This window comes from Pristis pectinata, chromosome X (genome assembly GCF_009764475.1).
Source record: "Pristis pectinata isolate sPriPec2 chromosome X, sPriPec2.1.pri, whole genome shotgun sequence".
In the NCBI taxonomy this organism is placed as follows: domain Eukaryota; kingdom Metazoa; phylum Chordata; class Chondrichthyes; order Rhinopristiformes; family Pristidae; genus Pristis; species Pristis pectinata.
Genome location: NC_067450.1, coordinates 5,567,454 through 5,585,623, shown reverse-complemented (window position 1 = coordinate 5,585,623; position 18,170 = coordinate 5,567,454). Strand labels below are relative to the sequence as shown.

General features: G+C 43.2%; 1 protein-coding gene across 2 annotated transcripts in view; it reads left to right on the top strand.

The window, feature by feature from the left end:
* lmbr1l (limb development membrane protein 1-like) overlaps nt 1-18,170 on the top strand; it is a 56,521-nt gene that overhangs the window by 20,676 nt on the left and 17,675 nt on the right. For both annotated transcript variants that reach the window (XM_052009686.1, XM_052009687.1), the window contains exons 3-11: nt 5,199-5,232; nt 8,538-8,677; nt 10,414-10,517; nt 12,497-12,623; nt 12,893-12,961; nt 13,884-13,948; nt 16,780-16,852; nt 17,159-17,245; nt 17,330-17,406. In XM_052009686.1, coding sequence (XP_051865646.1) covers nt 5,199-5,232; nt 8,538-8,677; nt 10,414-10,517; nt 12,497-12,623; nt 12,893-12,961; nt 13,884-13,948; nt 16,780-16,852; nt 17,159-17,245; nt 17,330-17,406 — 776 coding nt within the window. The remainder of the gene's footprint in view (nt 1-5,198; nt 5,233-8,537; nt 8,678-10,413; nt 10,518-12,496; nt 12,624-12,892; nt 12,962-13,883; nt 13,949-16,779; nt 16,853-17,158; nt 17,246-17,329; nt 17,407-18,170) is intronic.

Here is an 18,170-nt window from a genome sequence, read left to right as displayed (position 1 = left end):
GAAGACAACAATGAACTTTGGACACAAACTTGCAGTGGAGGATTATCAGGAGTCATTTTCTAGATTGGCTTCAGGAACACCCATTCTTTTGCCCAAGATATGAAGCCCTTTGCATAAGTGTCCATGTAAATGGTAGAAATTTGGGTGTATTGGGTGTAAAGCTGCATGCGTATACAAATGTATGGGCACTCGAGCTAAGCTTTCTTTTTTTTTAAAACAAAGAACTCCCAAATGGCTTGGCTTCTGTCTGTGCTGTTTTTGTCCTGTTCCTTGGAAGCACTTTTTTTTAAGTAACTGGTGAGCCACAGCAACAAACTTTATTTATAGTGCACCATGAACATAATAAAACTTCCCTTGGTCCTCCTTGAGTAATATCCAACAAAATCTAGTGATTTGAGCAGGTGATCAAAAGTTCGATCAAATAGGTAGGTTTCAAGGAGGTTCCTAAACCTCATCACTCCTTTTCCTCCTTTTTCAATGAAGGAATTCCAGATCCTGGGGCTTGGCAACCAATAGGATGGATGTTGAGAGGACGTAGGTGTATCTAGAACGGGGGGAGGGAAGGGAGGGGGTGATAAGTTAGTGAGAGGGTGAAACTGAGGTTGCAGCTGAGTCGGCTATTATCATATTGAATGGCAAAGCAGAGCAGAGTGGCCTGGTTTGTATGAAGGCACGGCAACCAATGGTGAAGTGATCAAGTTCGCATATAATCAAGTTGAAGAGCACAGATATCATTTGAGCATCATTGGATTGGAAGGGCTATAAAATGGGTGTGATGAGTGAGGCAGGGGGTGGAGGCTATGGAGGGAATTGAAAAGGAGAATGAACATTGTGGCTCCCAGTTAAACACCCCCAATGTAGGTCAGTAAACCTGCAAGCAAATCGTCAAAGGAGTAATGTTTAACGGTTTGGTCATGGGCAGCAGGTCACATTGCATCGGGGTTAAATGTAGAAGTAAGTGGTTATGGATGATGGTTTCAGCAGGAAATTAGCTGCTGGAGGGCAGAGGTGGAAATAGATAGTCTTGTGTGCAAAGCTTATTTCAGGGTCAAGTATGACATTAAAGTTTCAAACAATCTGGTTCATTTTTAAGCAGTTGCCAGGGGGAAGAAATTTTAGGAAACTTAGTTTGTGACAGACTGAAGATGACGACTTTGTTCCTCTTATTTATTTGCAGGAATTCTTTGCTCATTTGTGAAGGGTTTAATGAGAGTGAGCAACTTGAATAGTTAGTATTTCAGAAAAGAGATTTCTCCAGTACCTGTACCAAAAGTCTGAAAAGACAAGAAATTCTCTGGAAAAGAGGTAGCTGCAGAGATGTTGGATAGGTCTGTGATAATCTTCCAAAATTCCCTTGATTCTGGAATGACCCCAAATTGGAAATGCCACCTGTTAAGAAAGATGGGAAAGAGATAATGTGGAATAACAGACTAGTTAGCCTGAAAACTGTTGTTGCTGCTTCCTCCTTGGGTGGTCTAATAGAAATGAGGTCTGGTAACAGGGTACAAAAATCACAGTGTGATACGCAGTTGATATGGTTCTATGATGGGGAAATTGTGTCTGACAAGACAAGGACGTGACTAACAATAGGTAAGGGAAAACAGTGGATGTGCCCTCTGGACTTTCAAAAGGAATCTGATAAGGTGACACAAGGTTGAATGTAAAATTGAAGCTTGTGGGACTGATGGTGATATAGCATGGTAAAAGGATTGGTTTCTTTGTCTCAAATGGCTGCTACCTTATCCTCGAGACTGAGAGGAGAGGAGATATCTTTATGCAGTGGGTTGTAAATATTTGGAATTTGATACCTCTTATGATGCTCTGATGATTCATTGAGTGTCTCCAAGGCTGAGGTTGACTTTGGACACACTAAGAGAATCCGGTGATAATGGAATTTGGTTGGGAAAATGGAGATGAAGCATAGATCAGTCATGATTCTGCTGAATGCTGGAGCAGCTTTGCGAGGCTGTACGTCTGTCTTCTGCCAGTGTTTCTCAGTTTTATTCAGTTCCATATCTTGGCAGGTGGTCAGGTTATTTGTGAGGTAAAGCTGGCTGTCATCAGCATAAAAGTGGAAACTGATATTGTTTGAGGTTGATGTCACCCAGGGCCAGTATGTCAATGCAAAATAGGAAGGGGCAAAGATAAATCCTTGGAGAACACTAGAAGTGATGGTGGGGGAGCAATAAGTGAAGCTGGTGCCTCTGGCTACAACTAGATAGATCAGCACCAGGCCAGTGCACTCTCAACCAACTGCCCAAATGTGAACGGGTGTTAGAGGAAAATGGTGTGATCAGTTGTGTTAAATGCTGCAGATAAGTTGACGCATGAGGCTGTGTGCGCCTGTGTTATTTGTCTGTTTTCAGTACTGATTTGCCAACTCTGTCAGGTGCTCGAGCTGTTTTTACTTCATGTGCTTTGATGGAAGATGAACCCAGCAGGTTATTTTTCTGCAACTATTAATAGGTCACGTTGGACTGGGCTTGTGGCCAGCCTTCTGTGTGGGAAATCAAGAGAAGTGATGGGGAGCTGTTCATGGCCTCACTGGGCAAGCTGCAAGCTGTTGGTTGATTATTGACAAAGAGCTGTGCCCTTGGATGCTGGGGGGTGGGGGAAAGAGATGTAACACAATCAGCACTCGCTGGTCTAAATCCTCATTCAGAATACCAAGGTCCGTTGGTGTCAGCAACTTGAATTGTATACAGATTTAATAGAAATATCAATTTAATCTTTGAGACCGCATGTTATTCACCACTAATACCATAGCTTATCATACTGGTTGAATCTTGTGTTTAAACAGGATGCTCTGTTTAATCATTTGTTGTATCCATGCAGCCTGGCTACAGCTGAGACAACCAGTACTTAAAATTTAACAGTGTAAACTTCTGGCTGATTGGTGACTGGTGTCATATTTATATTTGCGAGAGGTGGGGGCAATTTTTATTTGCATCTTTCCCACTCTCCCTTTCCTAAAGAATCATGGTGCTCACTGAGGCACAGGCTGCCCTCCAGCACAATAGCCAAGTGCCCCATTGTGAGACCTTGGCTCTTTGTCGGAAGCCAACTCCATCCCTCCATTCCTCAAAAGTTCCCATTCTGACACCCTTGTGGGATGCACTGGATTTACCAGCAACAACTTTGCTTCTGACAGAGTCTCGGACCTGAAACGTTAACTCTGTTTCTCTCTCCACAGATGCTGCCTGACCTGCTGAGTGTTTCCAACATTTTGTTTTTCTACCAAGTTTTTGGATGTTTATTTTGGTTCCTCTTTTGTTTTACCCCCTTGCCCTTCAGGCATAAGGGACCATTTGGCAAGTTCCAACACCCCACCCCTTACTGCACCTGTGACTGTTGCAAACTAATTTCAGTTGAGCCAAGGGATCTAACCCGAGGTTTGGCTGATTTGCTCAGACTGATGCAACTGTCAGAGATATTGTGGCCTGCATCTTCCGATTCCCCAATCGTGCCAAACTTCAGCACGCAAAGAGAATGCACAATAATGGATTGTCTGTGCCAAGATTAAAGCCAACAGCTGGGAGGGGGGGCTATTTTTGTTCTCTTTCCAAATCTTATTTCGGTTATTCTAAGATCTCGTACAACACCTGGTGGCATCGATACTGCATGTTACTTAACAGGATCTTGCATTGTTGGGCAGCTGATGATGTCAGTGTGGCTTAACCTTTCCTGTGACTTGCCAGCATTCTGGACGTGCTGTTCTATTAATGAGCTGAAGTATTGGCACATTCCTGTTGTCATACATGCCATTAACTACAACTGAAATGTTCTGCTGTTAAGCTTTGGGTAAATAGTCAACTGGAGAATGTAGAATGCATTTCTGTCGGATGGTAACCTATGTATATTAAACTAACAAAGAACTTGCTTTAAATACAGGAAAACAGCTGTGATCCTAATAAATCCTGATACTTATCCAAAGAATGAGCTGTTAAGAAATGCTGCTTAAAGCTTGACCGGGGGGATAAATTTTAGGGGCATTTTAATGGAAGAGGTTTAAAGAAAAATGCATTCCAGAAGAACCAGCACTATGTTCACCAAATGGTGGGGTGAAGGGTATCAGGATGTACAAGAGACCAGAGTCGTTCAGCCGTCTTCTCCTCCTACCCCTACCCCCCCCCCCCCCCGACTGCTCTGCCCCACAATGGAATGAAACTTGAAATCCTCTTAATCTGCAAACTCCTCTGCAGCCCAATTAGATAAGACTTCAAAGCAGCAGCATTCTGTAATAAGAATGCTGTTCTCAACTCAGTCTATATATTTTTTTTCTTTTGAAACCCGACTCAAAGCTACTTTTCCTCACTTTATACAGCCCCCTCTCTCAAATCTGATCAGGTTTCCTTGGGTTAGGAGCATGGTCAAAACTGATCAGAAATGAGAACTGGTAGTGTTGGCAAAGTGGAGAAGAATATCTGTCCTAAATGTGCAGACTGCTGCCTCAATCCCCAGTTCCAATGGAGGATTCCTGATGCAAATATGAGCCCCAATTTTTTTTTTCCCCCCTGCATCCCCTTCTCCCATTTCCCCAGTACATCCACGCACATGTACACACAAACATGCATTTGACCAGGTTGGAGTACAATGGGGTAAGGTTTTGCTCTTTAGGGGCTAACTTGTGTGGGAAGAAATGCCTTTCTTCCCTTTTTCAGAAGGTGAGGAGCATTTGGGAAAAGACTCTGAGGGCATTGATTTGGGGCCAGGTGATGTTCTGAAGGAACTGGATCGGAATCTGCTACAGAAGATTCTGACACTTTGGAGACTCTATCGAACTGTGCTTCCTTCGGGGAAGGGATACGGTGTCCCTGAGACAGGAATAATCATGCTGAGGCTCTGAACAATGAGCTTTCGGCATCAGATGGTCTTCTCCAACCTTTGTTCTTATGGCTGAAACTAAAAGGAAACTTTATTCACTTTGTGACATGTGCAAAGTCTGGGTTACGTAAGAAATGTCATCAAGGTTAAAGTCCTTGATTTAGACATTAAACCATACCTACTTTTTCTGACGAAGGAATCTGTTTCACCAGAACTTTGATCAAGTGGTGGTGTGGTCTGAAGCAGACTTGTCCTTGGTCTGATCTAACCTTACAAAGTATGTTACATGGTGTTCCCATTTTAATCCAAGAAAAGCACTTAGAATGAAGCACTAATTTCGAGTCTTGTAATGTAAATTTATCTTTTCTCTCTAGACAATAACGAGGATGCAACAGTCAATCGCATTACGTAAGTGTAATCTTTTGAATTCAATCTCCACTTTAATTTTTGCTTCAGTCATTAGATTGTGCTTGCTGTTGTTAACCTGCCATTAGATTTGAATGAAGGAGGAGCTCTGGGAACAACTTCAAACTGTGGTCTGTAATTGTGACTCAGCATGGTAATTTAGACCCAGTCAATTGGTTGAGGTCCAAAATCCTGTGTCAGTCGGACTTTGGTACCCGTCAGTGATATTGGAATATCGGTGGCACCTCAGCCCTGCCCTTTGTACAGCCACGTCCATAACTGTGAGCAAATTGATTTGTGAACTTATCCTGTTATCTGGCCAGTTTTTCTTTTGTTCTGTAAAATGTTTTGTGTATAGTAAATATTTGTGCCCCCCAGTGGGAGATCAGTCATTCTGTTAGCGGACCAGTAATTCAGATTAGCCACGATCTTATGGAATGTAGGGACAGGCTTGAGGGACCAGGTGGTCTACTCGTGCTCCTATTTTGTGTTCTTGTACAATAGAGGAAACTTGAGTTCAGATCCCACCGTGGCATTTTTATTCATTCACAGGATCTGGGCATAACTGGTCAAACATCTATTGCCCTTGTGTATTTGCTCTTGAGAAGGTGGTGGTGAGCTTACTGCTGCCTTGAACCACTGCAGTCCTTCTGCTGAATGTACTCCCATGCTACTATTGGCTAGGGATTTCTAGCATGTAGATTCAATGATGCTGAAGGATTTCCAGATCAGGATGGTGTGTGGCCTGGAGGTTGTGGTGTTTCTCAGCACCTGCTGCCCTTGTAATCCTTGGTGGCAGAGGTTGTGAGTCTGGGAGGAGCTACTGCACTGTACTTTGAAGACAGTAGTGAGGGGAGTGAATGTCTGGGGTGATGGGTGGGGTACCAATCAAGCAGACTTTGTTCTGGAAGGTGTCAAGCTTTGTGTTGTTGGAGCTATACTTATCCAGGTGTTCAAGCACTCTCCTGCGTTGAGTCTGTTTTAACAGATGTGTTATCAAGAGTTTTGGTCAGCCTCTGAGTTTTTAACGACACAGCAAATGGTCTTCTTGCTCTGGGGAAGGAAATCTGCTTTCCTGATCTGTGACCCCATTTGACACCAGTGTGCTGAAACAGTGGGCTGAATGGCTTGTTGCTCTGCTATTCTGGCTCTCTGTTGTCCTTTTGGTCTAGCAAAGTGCTCCAGAGACTTCAAAGTTATCCCGCCACCATCTTCCCAATTCAGGATGGGCAGTGTATGTCGCTGCCAAGGCCAGCACCAGCACCATTGTCCCCAAGGATGAGTAAAGCTTGTCCAGAGCCCCACAACAGGTCATATTGGAGTGTAATTGATAAGTTGTTCCTTTTTGTACCTCTGTGCTTTGACTTGCAGTGGCTTTACTGCCTATAAGAAACATTCCTTTGGGCTGCAAAATTGCTCCATTTGAGATGCAATAAATGTTGAAAACCTTTTAATGAAACCTCCAAAAGCTGCTGGTGCAGAACATCTAGGATGTAACTGGTTCCTTCCTTGGGGAAAAGTGCTTGTGTCCACTTACAAAGCAAGGGGTGAATAAAGCATCTTTCTCATCTTCTGTTTGTGAATTATGTTTGCAGTGTAGACGTGCTTCTGTAAGCACTTGGATTTGGATATTGTGGTGTTCTTGTGCCTGGGACAGTACAATGAATGACCTGGTCAGCATGTTGATGTATTTAAGCAAAGCCCTGGAGGTGCAATTACATTCCTAAATGGTGTGGAGCCTTTGAATAATGAGCATTGAATCCTCCCTTTTTATGCTGTTTTTGCTGGTCAGAGCACACTTGGAGTATTGTGTTCAGTTCTGGTTGCCTCGTTATAGAAAGGATGTGGAAGCTTTAGAGAGGGTGCAGAGGAGATTTACCAGGATGTTGCCTGGATTGGAGAGCATGTCTTATGAGGATAGGTTGAGTGAGCTAGGGCTTCTCTCTTTGGAGAGAAGGAGGATGAGAGGTGACTTGATAGAGGTGTACAAGATAATAAGAGGCGTAGAGCAAGTGGACAGTCAGAGACTTTTTCCCAGTGTGACAATGGCTAACACGAGGGGACATAATTTTAAGGTGATTGGAGGAAGGTATAGGGAGGATGTCAGAGGTAAGTTTTTTTTTACACAGAGTGGTGGGTGCGTGGAACGCACTGCCGGCAGAGGTTGTGGGGGCAGATACATTAGGGACATTTAAGAGACTCTTAGACTCGTGAATGATAGAAAAATAGGGGGCTATGTGGGAGGGAAGGGTTGGATAGATCTTAGAGCAGGATAAAATGTCAGCACAACATTGTGGGCTGAAGGGCCTGTACTGTGCTCTAGTGTTCTATGTTTTTGTGCACCAATCCATTGGATAATTCTGGGTTCTGCTTAAAAAGAAGAACTCTTAACGTGCAGCTTCCTGGGGACTAACCTTGGTGAATCTGGTGATATTTTTTTGAGCTTGGTATAGGCACATGATCCGCAACTGCCACAGAAAACCCTGTGGGACTTGATGACAAACAAGAAACGCATTGTCAAGGGATCCCTCCTCGCAGGCAGCAAAGGAAAAGGGGTTGAATTTATTTTGATATTTTGCATTACAGAGTGCCTCTTTGCTCCAGATAATTGCTGAGACTCACTGAAGTACCTTTGCCAAGTGCCATCTCTGTGCACCACTCCATCAGTGGACAACACTGCGATCTGTTAAACCTAGTATCTATACTGACAAATCTCTTCAATCCATGGGCATTTTTTTTTGGGAGGGGGGTGGGAATTACAATGCCAGTGTGATATAAAATGAAAGTTGCACCACCTAAAATTTAAGTACGCAGATGTGAAGTTCTGTTTAAGGCTTAAAATGTCACTGTCGTGTTCCGAGGATTATCTCTGCTTGAAGTGCTGAGGAATCACTTTATAATCTAGTTGGCAGGCAGGGTTTGCAGAAATACCAAAGTGGCTACATTTCCCTAGGAAGATGCCTCCTGAATAATTGCTGAGTTTAAACACACACAACGGGCTTCATTGGTGTAGTCTCCTGGAATACACAACCTTGACCTTTTTGGGAACTGACTACCTTTCAGAGTAGCATGTAAAAAGTACCTGTTCAGGTCTCAAACATTTCTATGGATTCCTCCTCCTGCATTTAGTTTCCTTATACAAGTGTAACCAATGGCAAGGACGCAGAGGATGTACATGGCAGATGGCACCTGCCCCTTCTGCCTGTGTGTTTAATGGAAGATGTTTATTCTTTGTTGTGAAGTAGACAAGTTTGGAAGGAAGGCATAATTGTGCAAACAGATTGACTAACAATGTTTTGTTTGACCAGGCTTTGGATGTGCACATTCACCCTTGCAGTATCTGCTGGTGCCGTCTTCCTCCTTCCATTTTCAATTATCAGCAATGAGATCCTACTTTCGTTGCCGGAAAACTATTACATGCAGTGGTTGAACGGTTCACTTCTACACGGTGAGTATTCATTGGATCTGCTTCTCGATAATGTATAGGATTAACAAAGCTGCAATTCTTACTAGTTTCGCTGTGACTGGCTGGCATGCTTGGGAAAGAGCTGCATTTCGAAGGGAGTTGCAGTTCTTCCAATCTAGGCTCACTTTGTTACCTTAATGAATGCCTCCAACTTGCAACTTGCTCTGTGGATGTGGAGGGAAAGGTGCAGAGCACCCCAACAATTGCTTTGGTGTCCGTGCAAAGGGATTTGGAAGTGTACTGAGGTCTTTAAAAAGCAAGATTAGAGGGAAAGGTTACTAACTTCATAAACTACATTTTTTTTTCCTTGTGGCCATTTGTGTTCTTAAAAATGAGAATACTGCACACCATGTCTAAATAAGATGTGTCCTTGTACAGGAGTAAAACAGCTGACAAGAATTATCTCCTGTGTGTTTGTTAATTTTTAGCTGAAGCAGCAATTGTGTTGGTTCTTGGCTTGTGGTTAAATAAGGGAAATGAAGCCGTGGCCCCTACTGTTGGTCACTAACTGGTAATCCTGCCAATACTGTGGGTGGGATTTGGTCTCTTGCACGCAGAGTGTAGGATCTCTAGGACGTGCCACTTGGGACGTGTTTAGAAACCTTGCAATCATTGGGCCCTTTGGGGGGGGGGGGGGGAGAAAAACAGGACACATGGAATTGCTACGAAGGGACAATAGAAGATACGGGAGGGGGAATAATCACTTTAATCTAATTTGTAAGGATTCAGAAGCAAAATCCACTATTTTGAGTGGATTTTGTAGCTCACTGACTACTGTAGCTCATTTACCTGCTATGTTTCTGTCTACATATAATTGCCCTGAACTACAATTTAATTTATTAATCTGGTTATTAATTTTTAACACTCAAATGAAGACTTTTGAAGCTGCAATACACTGTTGAATCCTGCGCTCTTCGTCAATAGTGAGTTAATGCTGCCATCTAGTGCTGAGTTGGGGTAATGCAAAGTAAGTTTGTAGCTTTGAGGAAAATGGCCATGTATTAATATCCGGTGCCCTACAAATCTAGACTTGGATATTTTGCCCTCGGTAATTGAACTATTTATCTCTTGCTGTTCAGTACAATTTTGCCACCCTACTTTTCATTGTTGGAGAGTTGGCATTGCTTAAGATCCTGAATATAATTAAAGTTGCCAACTCCAGAACTGACAATGATGCATACAAAAACTAACCTCCTGAACACTGTTTCAAGCAGCCCAGACGAGAGAGAATGCATTTACTACTTATCTAGATTTTTCTCTAGATAAAAGGAACTGCTTGAATGACCAAGACTTTATTCATCTGTTTATATTGTCTGTTTGCTATTCCGATTTGTTTCGGGAAGGCAATGTGCTGTAAGGATGGATGTTTTGGATCAGATGGGTTTGTCAGTGGATGAAACCTCCAGCAATGTGCCCAGATGGAGTTGGAAACCTGGGGTTTGTTCCAAATTACGTAATGGATGTCTCATTTCTGAAGACTTTCAAAATGCAAGTGACCTACTACAGTGGCTTTAAATTAAATAATATATATTCAAATTGTTTTGCTTTCCTAGTTAACAAATGTTTTTGTGGTTATTTTGGAGAATTAAGCTTCCTTGGAATATACAGCATTGATGCCAGTTAGGGCAGCCACATTGTGCAGCAGGGATTTTTCAAGTTTTGTCTGATCCTAACTGGTAATTTTACAGTGAATGTAATGGTCCTTTGTCTCTCTGCAGGCCTGTGGAACCTTGTTTTCCTCTTCTCCAACATCTCTCTGGTGTTCCTAATGCCTTTTGCATACTTCTTCACTGAATCTGAAGGATTTGCTGGCTCAAAGAAGGTGAGAAAGGATGCAGTTATGTTGCAGAAACCTGGAATTTCAGCAGTGAATAGCTATAAATATTACTGATCGGAATAAAGTGATCACTTTAAAATGGCTGTTATTTCATTTGGGATGGTGTGGGTTGCTTTTGGCAGGAAAGCAGTTGTGATCATTGAATAGGAAGTGCGAATTTGCCAAATTGACTAGAATATGAAATTTAGCTTCCTTCCAACTTCAGCTGAAGTACTGTGTGGGAGGACAGAACTTGTGCAGCTTGAGAAGAAGTGAGAGGCAAGTCTCATGGGCAGGATGAGTCCAGAGATGGCAGGAGGGGTGCGAGAAGAGAGTTTTTGGCAAGAAGGGAACTCTGGGTGGTAAGGGGTTGGTTTGGTGGGCCGGAGAAAAATGGAGAGGCAGCTGACCAGGAGGTTCTATCTCAGTGAGCAAGTAATCTGTTGGCTCATTGAGCTGCTTGTTGCAGAGCGGAAGGGCAGGGGAAGGCTGATGATCCTGGGTGGGTCAGGAGGTTACCTGTTGACCCTGGGGTTGGAAGTAATTTTGACAGAGGAGAACGGGGCCGAAAGATGTTTTGTGTTCCAGTCAGATCCAGCGACGGATAGCTTGGCCATTGTATTTGATAGCATCTTGTTAGGCTTTGCATTTGCTTATTTGTATTCATTCAAGGGACGCGGGCTTCAAAGGTTCAACCAGCATTTAATTGCCCTTCCCTAGCTGTCCTTGAGAAGGTGGTGGTGAGGTGAGCTGCTGTCTTGAACTGCTGCAGTCTGTGAGCTGTGGTTAGACCCACAACGTTGTTAAGGAGGGAGTTCCAGGACTTTGACCCAGTGACAGTGAAGGAACGGCGATATATTTCCAAATCAGGATGGTGTGAGGCTTGGAGGGCAACTTCCACGTCGTCGTGCTTTTGCTGCCCTTGTCCTTCTAACTGGTCGAGGTGGTGGGTTTGGAAGGTGCTGTCTAAGGAGTCTTGGTGAGTTGCTGCAGGGCATCCTGTAGATGGTACAAACTGCTGGTGGAGTGAGTGAATGGTTGTGGACGGGGGGCCTGTCAAACTGGCTGCTATGTCCTGGATGGTGTCAAGCTTCTTGAGTGGTGTTGAAGCTGCACTCATCCGGGTAAGTGGCAGGTGTTCCATCGCACGCCTGACTTGGGCCTTGTAGATGGTGGACAGGCTTTGGGGGTTCAGAGGTGAGTTACTCGCTGCTGGATTCCCAGCCTCTGACCTGCTCTTGCAGCCACGTTGTGCTACTCCAGTTCAGTTTCTGGATAACTCTGTAAACCTGTTTGTTTGCACACAATCCGTTTTGATGAGCCCTTTAGATAAATTTTGGGCATATCATGGTCTTACTATGTTCTGATAGCAACTGATTAGATTTGAAGTGATCAAGAACTTGATTATGTTAATTTACTCATTTACAGTGATTGTGTGATTTAACAAAAAAAACATGATTAAAGCAGACACTCGAATGTATCTTGTTTCCCTTTTAGTATCAAAGTGAAGTTCTTTGTTTTTTTTTCCCCCGAATTAAGAAATTTAAAGAGGGATTTGCCATTTTCTGCCATCTTGCGGTTGGACGTTGTTGGAGTCTGTCCTGGGGTGCAGGCATTAACCAGCTTGTCTGTCTGCCTGTGCCATTGTCACCACAGTCATATAATTGGAGCCTTTCTTGCTCTGTTATTTAACTGTGTACTGGAGCTGTTCTCCTTCATAGCTTATGGATGCCGTCAACTAAGTAAAGGATTAGCTCATCAACCTACCGATGGTTTCCTCAAGCAAGGCTCCCTCCTCCAGTACCCAGTTTCTACAGATGAACAGCTTACTTAACCAACACCCTTTTAATTGAACAGTAGTACCATCTACCGACATTGTGAATACTGGTTTTAATGAAGAAATCTCTTGATCTATAGTTTGTTTAAACACAGTAACTGGAGTGAAGCTGAAACCTGTACTTAAATTGATACTTTTTTTTAAACAGGGAGTAATGGCTCGAGTATATGAAACATTCGTTGTCCTCTTTCTTCTGACCCTCCTGGTTCTGGGGATTGTCTGGGTGGCATCTGCAATTATCAATAATGATGCAGCTAGTAGAGAATCTCTGTACGGTGAGTACCTTGTGGAAAGTTTGAGGAGACATGGCAGCAAGAACTGCAGTTAACTTTAACCCTTTAATCTCGGACTCTTGGTTTGGGGGACCACGCAATTCCTCCCAAACCCCTGTTACTTCGGGATGGAGCTTCGCACATCCTTGTGACTGGGCACTTTCAGATGTTACAGCCGTGGAGTTTAACAAGTTGAGAATTGATACCCTTTTTGCTGCTGTTCTGTTCTTTGTTATCCTGTAGTTCTAACGTGGATTCTCTTTCACCGACAGATCTGTGGGATTATTACCTTCCATACCTGTACTCTTGCATCTCTCTATTTGGAGTCCTGCTTCTCCTCTGTGAGTAACTCGGATTCATATATATCATGATGTTTAACAGCATTTAAAAACAACTTTCATGTTTACTTTTTTAAAATTAATTTTTTGGATCTGAGCATTGCCAGCAACACTTGCGTTTATTAATGTGCTGTATGGATAGAGCTTCGGTCGAACAGATTTAACACGGGAAGCAGACAAACCACACAAGCAGAGCAGGACTTCCTGAACAGTTTGACTTCCCCTGCGTGTTGGCACCAAAAATGTCCTCTTTGTGCAGCCAGTTTTTGTTTTAATCATTTTGGGTTTAATTCTACAGCAACTTCAACATTTTGCTGTTATTGTTTTGAAGTAGAAATGTCATCAAATGCTTTAGTTTTAATCTGATTAAACTACAAAGTTTGAGCAATCCTATCTCCTCAACCTCACTTAAACATCTATAATAAATTATGGGATGGGACAAACACATTTTAGCCACAGCTGCCTGTGCAGTGGACCACCACCTTTTTCAAAGCTATGGGTTAGTGCAGAGTTAAGCATTAAAGGAAAGGTTCACAGAGATCATGCATCTTGTCCACACCCGAACTCCATGTCCCTTTATGGTCACAAACCCATTGACCTCTGCCTTGAATGTGCTGGACAGCTGAGCCTCCACTGCTCTCTGGGGAGAGGTTTACAGAGGTTCGCTACTATCTGAATAAAGAAATTCTTCTTGTGCCCTGAGTAGCTGACCCCTTATTCCTAGACCTGCTTCTGGTGTTGAAGTCCAACCTGAGCAAACAGCCTCATGGCAGCTCTCCGGTCAACCCCTCTTTTATTTAAAAAAAACTTGTACATCTCAGTGAAGTTGCCTCTCATTCCTCTAAACTACAGCGAGCCCAGGCCAATCTTGACTCTGTCTGAATAAACTGCCAAGGTTCTTTTTGACTTCTCCTTCTCTTTACAGTGTGCACTCCTTTTGGCTTGTCCCGAATGTTCACCGTCACGGGGCAGCTGCTTGTCAAACCCAGGGTAAGTAACTCCAGATGCCTTTTGGGTTTTCTCAACCTGCTGGTTCTTACTGGGGTGGGTTTCTGAGTGCCAGCAGCCATCTGGCGTCGCTTTAGTTATCTTTTTTTTGAATAGCTTTATATAACATTTGCAGACTGACTGAGGTCATGTCAAGCCTGGTCTTGTGTACACACTGCAGTAGAGTCATCTGGGTGGTAATTGGGAAGAAAATTGACATTCATTTTCAGTGCAAGGACATTTCCAATCCCAACTGTTGACTGACTGAAATAAAAAAAATATGAAATGCTTTAAATAATCAACAAGTCTGGTACTAACTGAGAGGCCTAAACTAGGACCATAGTGAGCAAGTGAATGTGGGACCTTTTAATCTGACTTGGTGCATGCATTATTTGCATTTACCCACTAATTACCGAAGGAGCTCTGCAAAGAACTATCCCAAAGTCGAGTTTATTGTCAGACCACAGGCACATGTATGCACGGGTGCAATGAATAACTTGCAGCAGCGCCACAGGCACATAGCATCAGATACACAACATTCACAAGCAAAACACAAATTAAACATGAATCATACAGAATTATACAAGAAAGAACACAATTAGAAGAAAAACAAAATCCATTGTAGTGTAAAGTGGTCAGTGTTGCTGTACTGAGGCAGTGATTGGGGTTGTGTAGGTTGGTTCAAGAACCGAATGGTTGAAGGGAAGTAGCTGTTCCTGAACCTGGTGGTGTGGGACTTCAGGCTTCTGTACCTCCTGCCCGATGGGAGCTGTGAAAAGATGGCATGGTGGGGATCTTTGATGATGGACGTTGTCTTCTTGAGGCAACGCCTCCTGTAGATACTCCCGATGGTGGGGAGGGATGTGCCCGTGATGTATTAGGCAGAGTCCATGACTCCCTGCAGCTTCTTACATTCCTGTGCATTCGAATTGCCGCACCAGACCACGATGCAACCTCTTCAGGTTTGAGTGTATTTGTGTTATAAACCAAGGATGTTAGCTGTGGCTCGGTGAGCAGTACTCTTGCCTCCTGAGTTGGAAGCTCATGGGTTTCAATCCAAACTGATACAGTGGTGCCATACTGAAGGGGAGTGTGACCCTGTGGGAAATGCCATCTTTCAAGAAGTCAAATTAAAGATGTAAAACGTCCTGTGGTTCTCTTTAGAAGATAAATGGGGAAGTTCTCCCTGGTGCCCTGGGCAATATTTTCCTCTGGCACCATTTTATTTGGGGGGGGGGGGGGGGGGGGGGGGGGGGGGGTGGGGTTGGCGGGAGACTATCCAACCAGTTTGAGATCTTGCTGTGTACAAAGCTGTGGGTTTGCTACATTATAGCAACAAATATGCTCCAAAAACATGTTGGGAGTGCCCTGAAGTTCTCTCATTCGGCCGTTAAAGAATAGAAAGTTTTTTGAAATGCAAGATTTTGCAGCAAGTTTAAACTTGCTTCCAACATCAGAGATAAATGGAATATAAATAAAGACATTTTGAAGGCTGTTGAAAGAAGCCTGGAAGCCCATGCAGAAAAATTGTCCTAAAGTTGGCACTGTTCTAAAGGAAGTCCTTCTCCAGTACAGGTGTATTATTAGAAGATTAGTGTGATGGTTTTTACTGTGAGAGGTGGTCACTGTGATCAGAAGTGTTTGAGAGTTGTAAACACTTCATTGGAACTTTGTGGAGAGATGCAGCCCAGAGATTGACCCTTGGACTCTGCATCAACCACTCATTTACACTGATTCTATGCTATCCCATTTTATTCTTTCTTCTTACCCCACCCCCTAGATTCTACCCCTCACCTACACACTGGGGTATTTACAGTGGCCAAATAACCTACCAACCCGCACGTCGTTGGGGTGTGGGTGGGTGGGAACCAGAGCACCCGGGGTCACGAGAGAATGTGCAAACTCCACACGCAGCACCGGAGGACAGGATGGTACCTGGGTCTCCTGGAGCTGTGAGGCAGCGGCTCTACCCACTGCGCCACTGTGCTCCCCTTAAAGGCACAGTTCTTCTGAAGAACTGTCTAATTTTATTTCAAATGGATGAACTGCTTCTGATCTGTCTCAGTGATTTGTCCAACATTCAGTACTGGATGAACAGTATTTACTTTTGATTAAATGTTATCTCTTGGTCTACTTATTAAATGAGTCTTCTTTCATTGCACAAACTCTGCTCACTACCAATGACTCTATCTCTGGCCACAGTCTGAGACTGAACCAGATTTTGCATAACCCTGTTTGGCCCTAAGCTAAGCTAATGATCCATCACAAGACTGCCTAGTTCCATCTCTGCCTCAGTCTCGGCTCATCGGCTCCTGAAACCTTTTGGTACTCATGGATTCCACCACTTCAGCTGCTGCTTTGACTGGCTTCCTGACTTCACCCTCAAACCTCAACTCCTCCAAAGTTCAGCTGTAGGTGTCATTCTGTCCTGTTCGCCCGTCAGTCTTTCTGTTCACTGACTCCTGATCCAGTAATGTTTTAAATTACAAATGCTTATCCCTCCACAGCATTGCTCTTCCCAATTTTGTTTTAAATCCTCTCCTCGGCTCTGTGTCTCTCCAGTTTGGGGCACCACTTGCATCCCCGATTTCTGCTACTTCATCATTGGCAGCTGTAGCCTTTTGCTGAGGCTGCTGTCAGCTTCAGAATTTCCTCACTGAATGTCTCCAACTCTAGTCCTTAAAACCCATTGCTTCAGCCTGGCTTTTGGCCACCTCTGTGAATTGCTGCATATCCAGTTTATGTGCCAGTTATGTACATTAAAGGTGCTCTATAAATGGAAGTTGTTGAAGGTAGAGAATACTTCATTCATCTTTATCCATTTTTAATTTAAGCTTTTGGAAGATCTGGACGAACAACTCAACTGTACACGATTTGAAGAGGCAGCTGTAGTACACAAGTTAAATGGTATGCAAAAATCTTCACTAATACCTGGTTACACATGCTTTCTATACAGCTATCAATGATGATGCAATAAGCTTAGCTGGATTTAATATCCCTTTATTTGTGTTAAATTCTTACAATTAATATTGCATTGGCAAACAAATTTATTTATAAAAATTATATTTAAAAAAAACAGCTTGTATTGTGCTGTACAGTTTCATATTCCAGGTAGCTGATCATTTTATTGGAAGGTTTGATATGCAAATGAATGACCAATTATATCTTATAAGCAACATGGTTACTAATACATCTCTTTTGTTATGGTGGCAGGCAAGTTGTCATCCTGCTGGGTGTTTTTCAGTGTGGAATCTCTCAAAAATCAGTTCCTGAGTATTCATGCCAGGAGGCTGAAATTGGGTAAGGGCAATAGTCTGTGTGCATCTCTCTGTGTCTGTGTGTCTCTGTGACCCTGCGCATCTAACCGCAAATTTATTCCTACAGAAATGAGGAGAAGAGCATCGCCGTGGCAGAGGAATCTGGGTTATCCGTTGGCCATGCTGCTGCTTCTGGCATTAACTGTAAGTGCTTGTACTTCTTTGTGAAGTGAAGAAGTTTCACTCGCCTGCCCAGGCACAATTAGTGCAAATTTTAGCACCTTGCTCCTCGGCCATTTTGTATATTATGGGTCAATTCATGTACTATTCAAAGAGTACTATTCAAAGTTGCAATGATGCAAAGAGTAACCACCCCCCCCCCCCCCCCCCATAAAAAAAACTTGGTTCTCATTCCCATCCACTTCACTTCAGATCAACATTCACCTCGTTCAAGTAGGGAATGCAATGTACCCAATCGCATTTTGTTCGCTCGTACAGAATTGCTGATCGCACAGAATGTTTAATTACAAAGTGTTCTGCAAACTGCTTTTTTTTAATGCTTTGCCAACTAAATGCAGCCAACTGCCTGTCATGTGTCACCTGGAGACAGCAGTGCACCTTGTAGTCTGACCTTATTGCTGTAAGAGGTTTTAGAGCTTTGTTTTGGGTTGAACTCCTGAATTTAAAAAAAAAGGTTTAGCAAGTTCTCTGTATGTCTGGTATTTCCAGAAATGTTTCTCTGCAAAACCAAATAGGATCTCATCAAGATTGAATTGTGTGTATTCTATTGCAATATTTGAAAGCATTCTTTGATGTCCACTTAGATTTTTCACAATTAAAGAAAATATCAAGGTGATCACCTACAGAATCTTGTAGCAATTTAGAAATTGCTGATGTCTGGAAATCTATAATGTCTGAAAGCAAACACAACTACTTTGTGCCCTTGATTCCAAAAAGGGCTTGTTTGT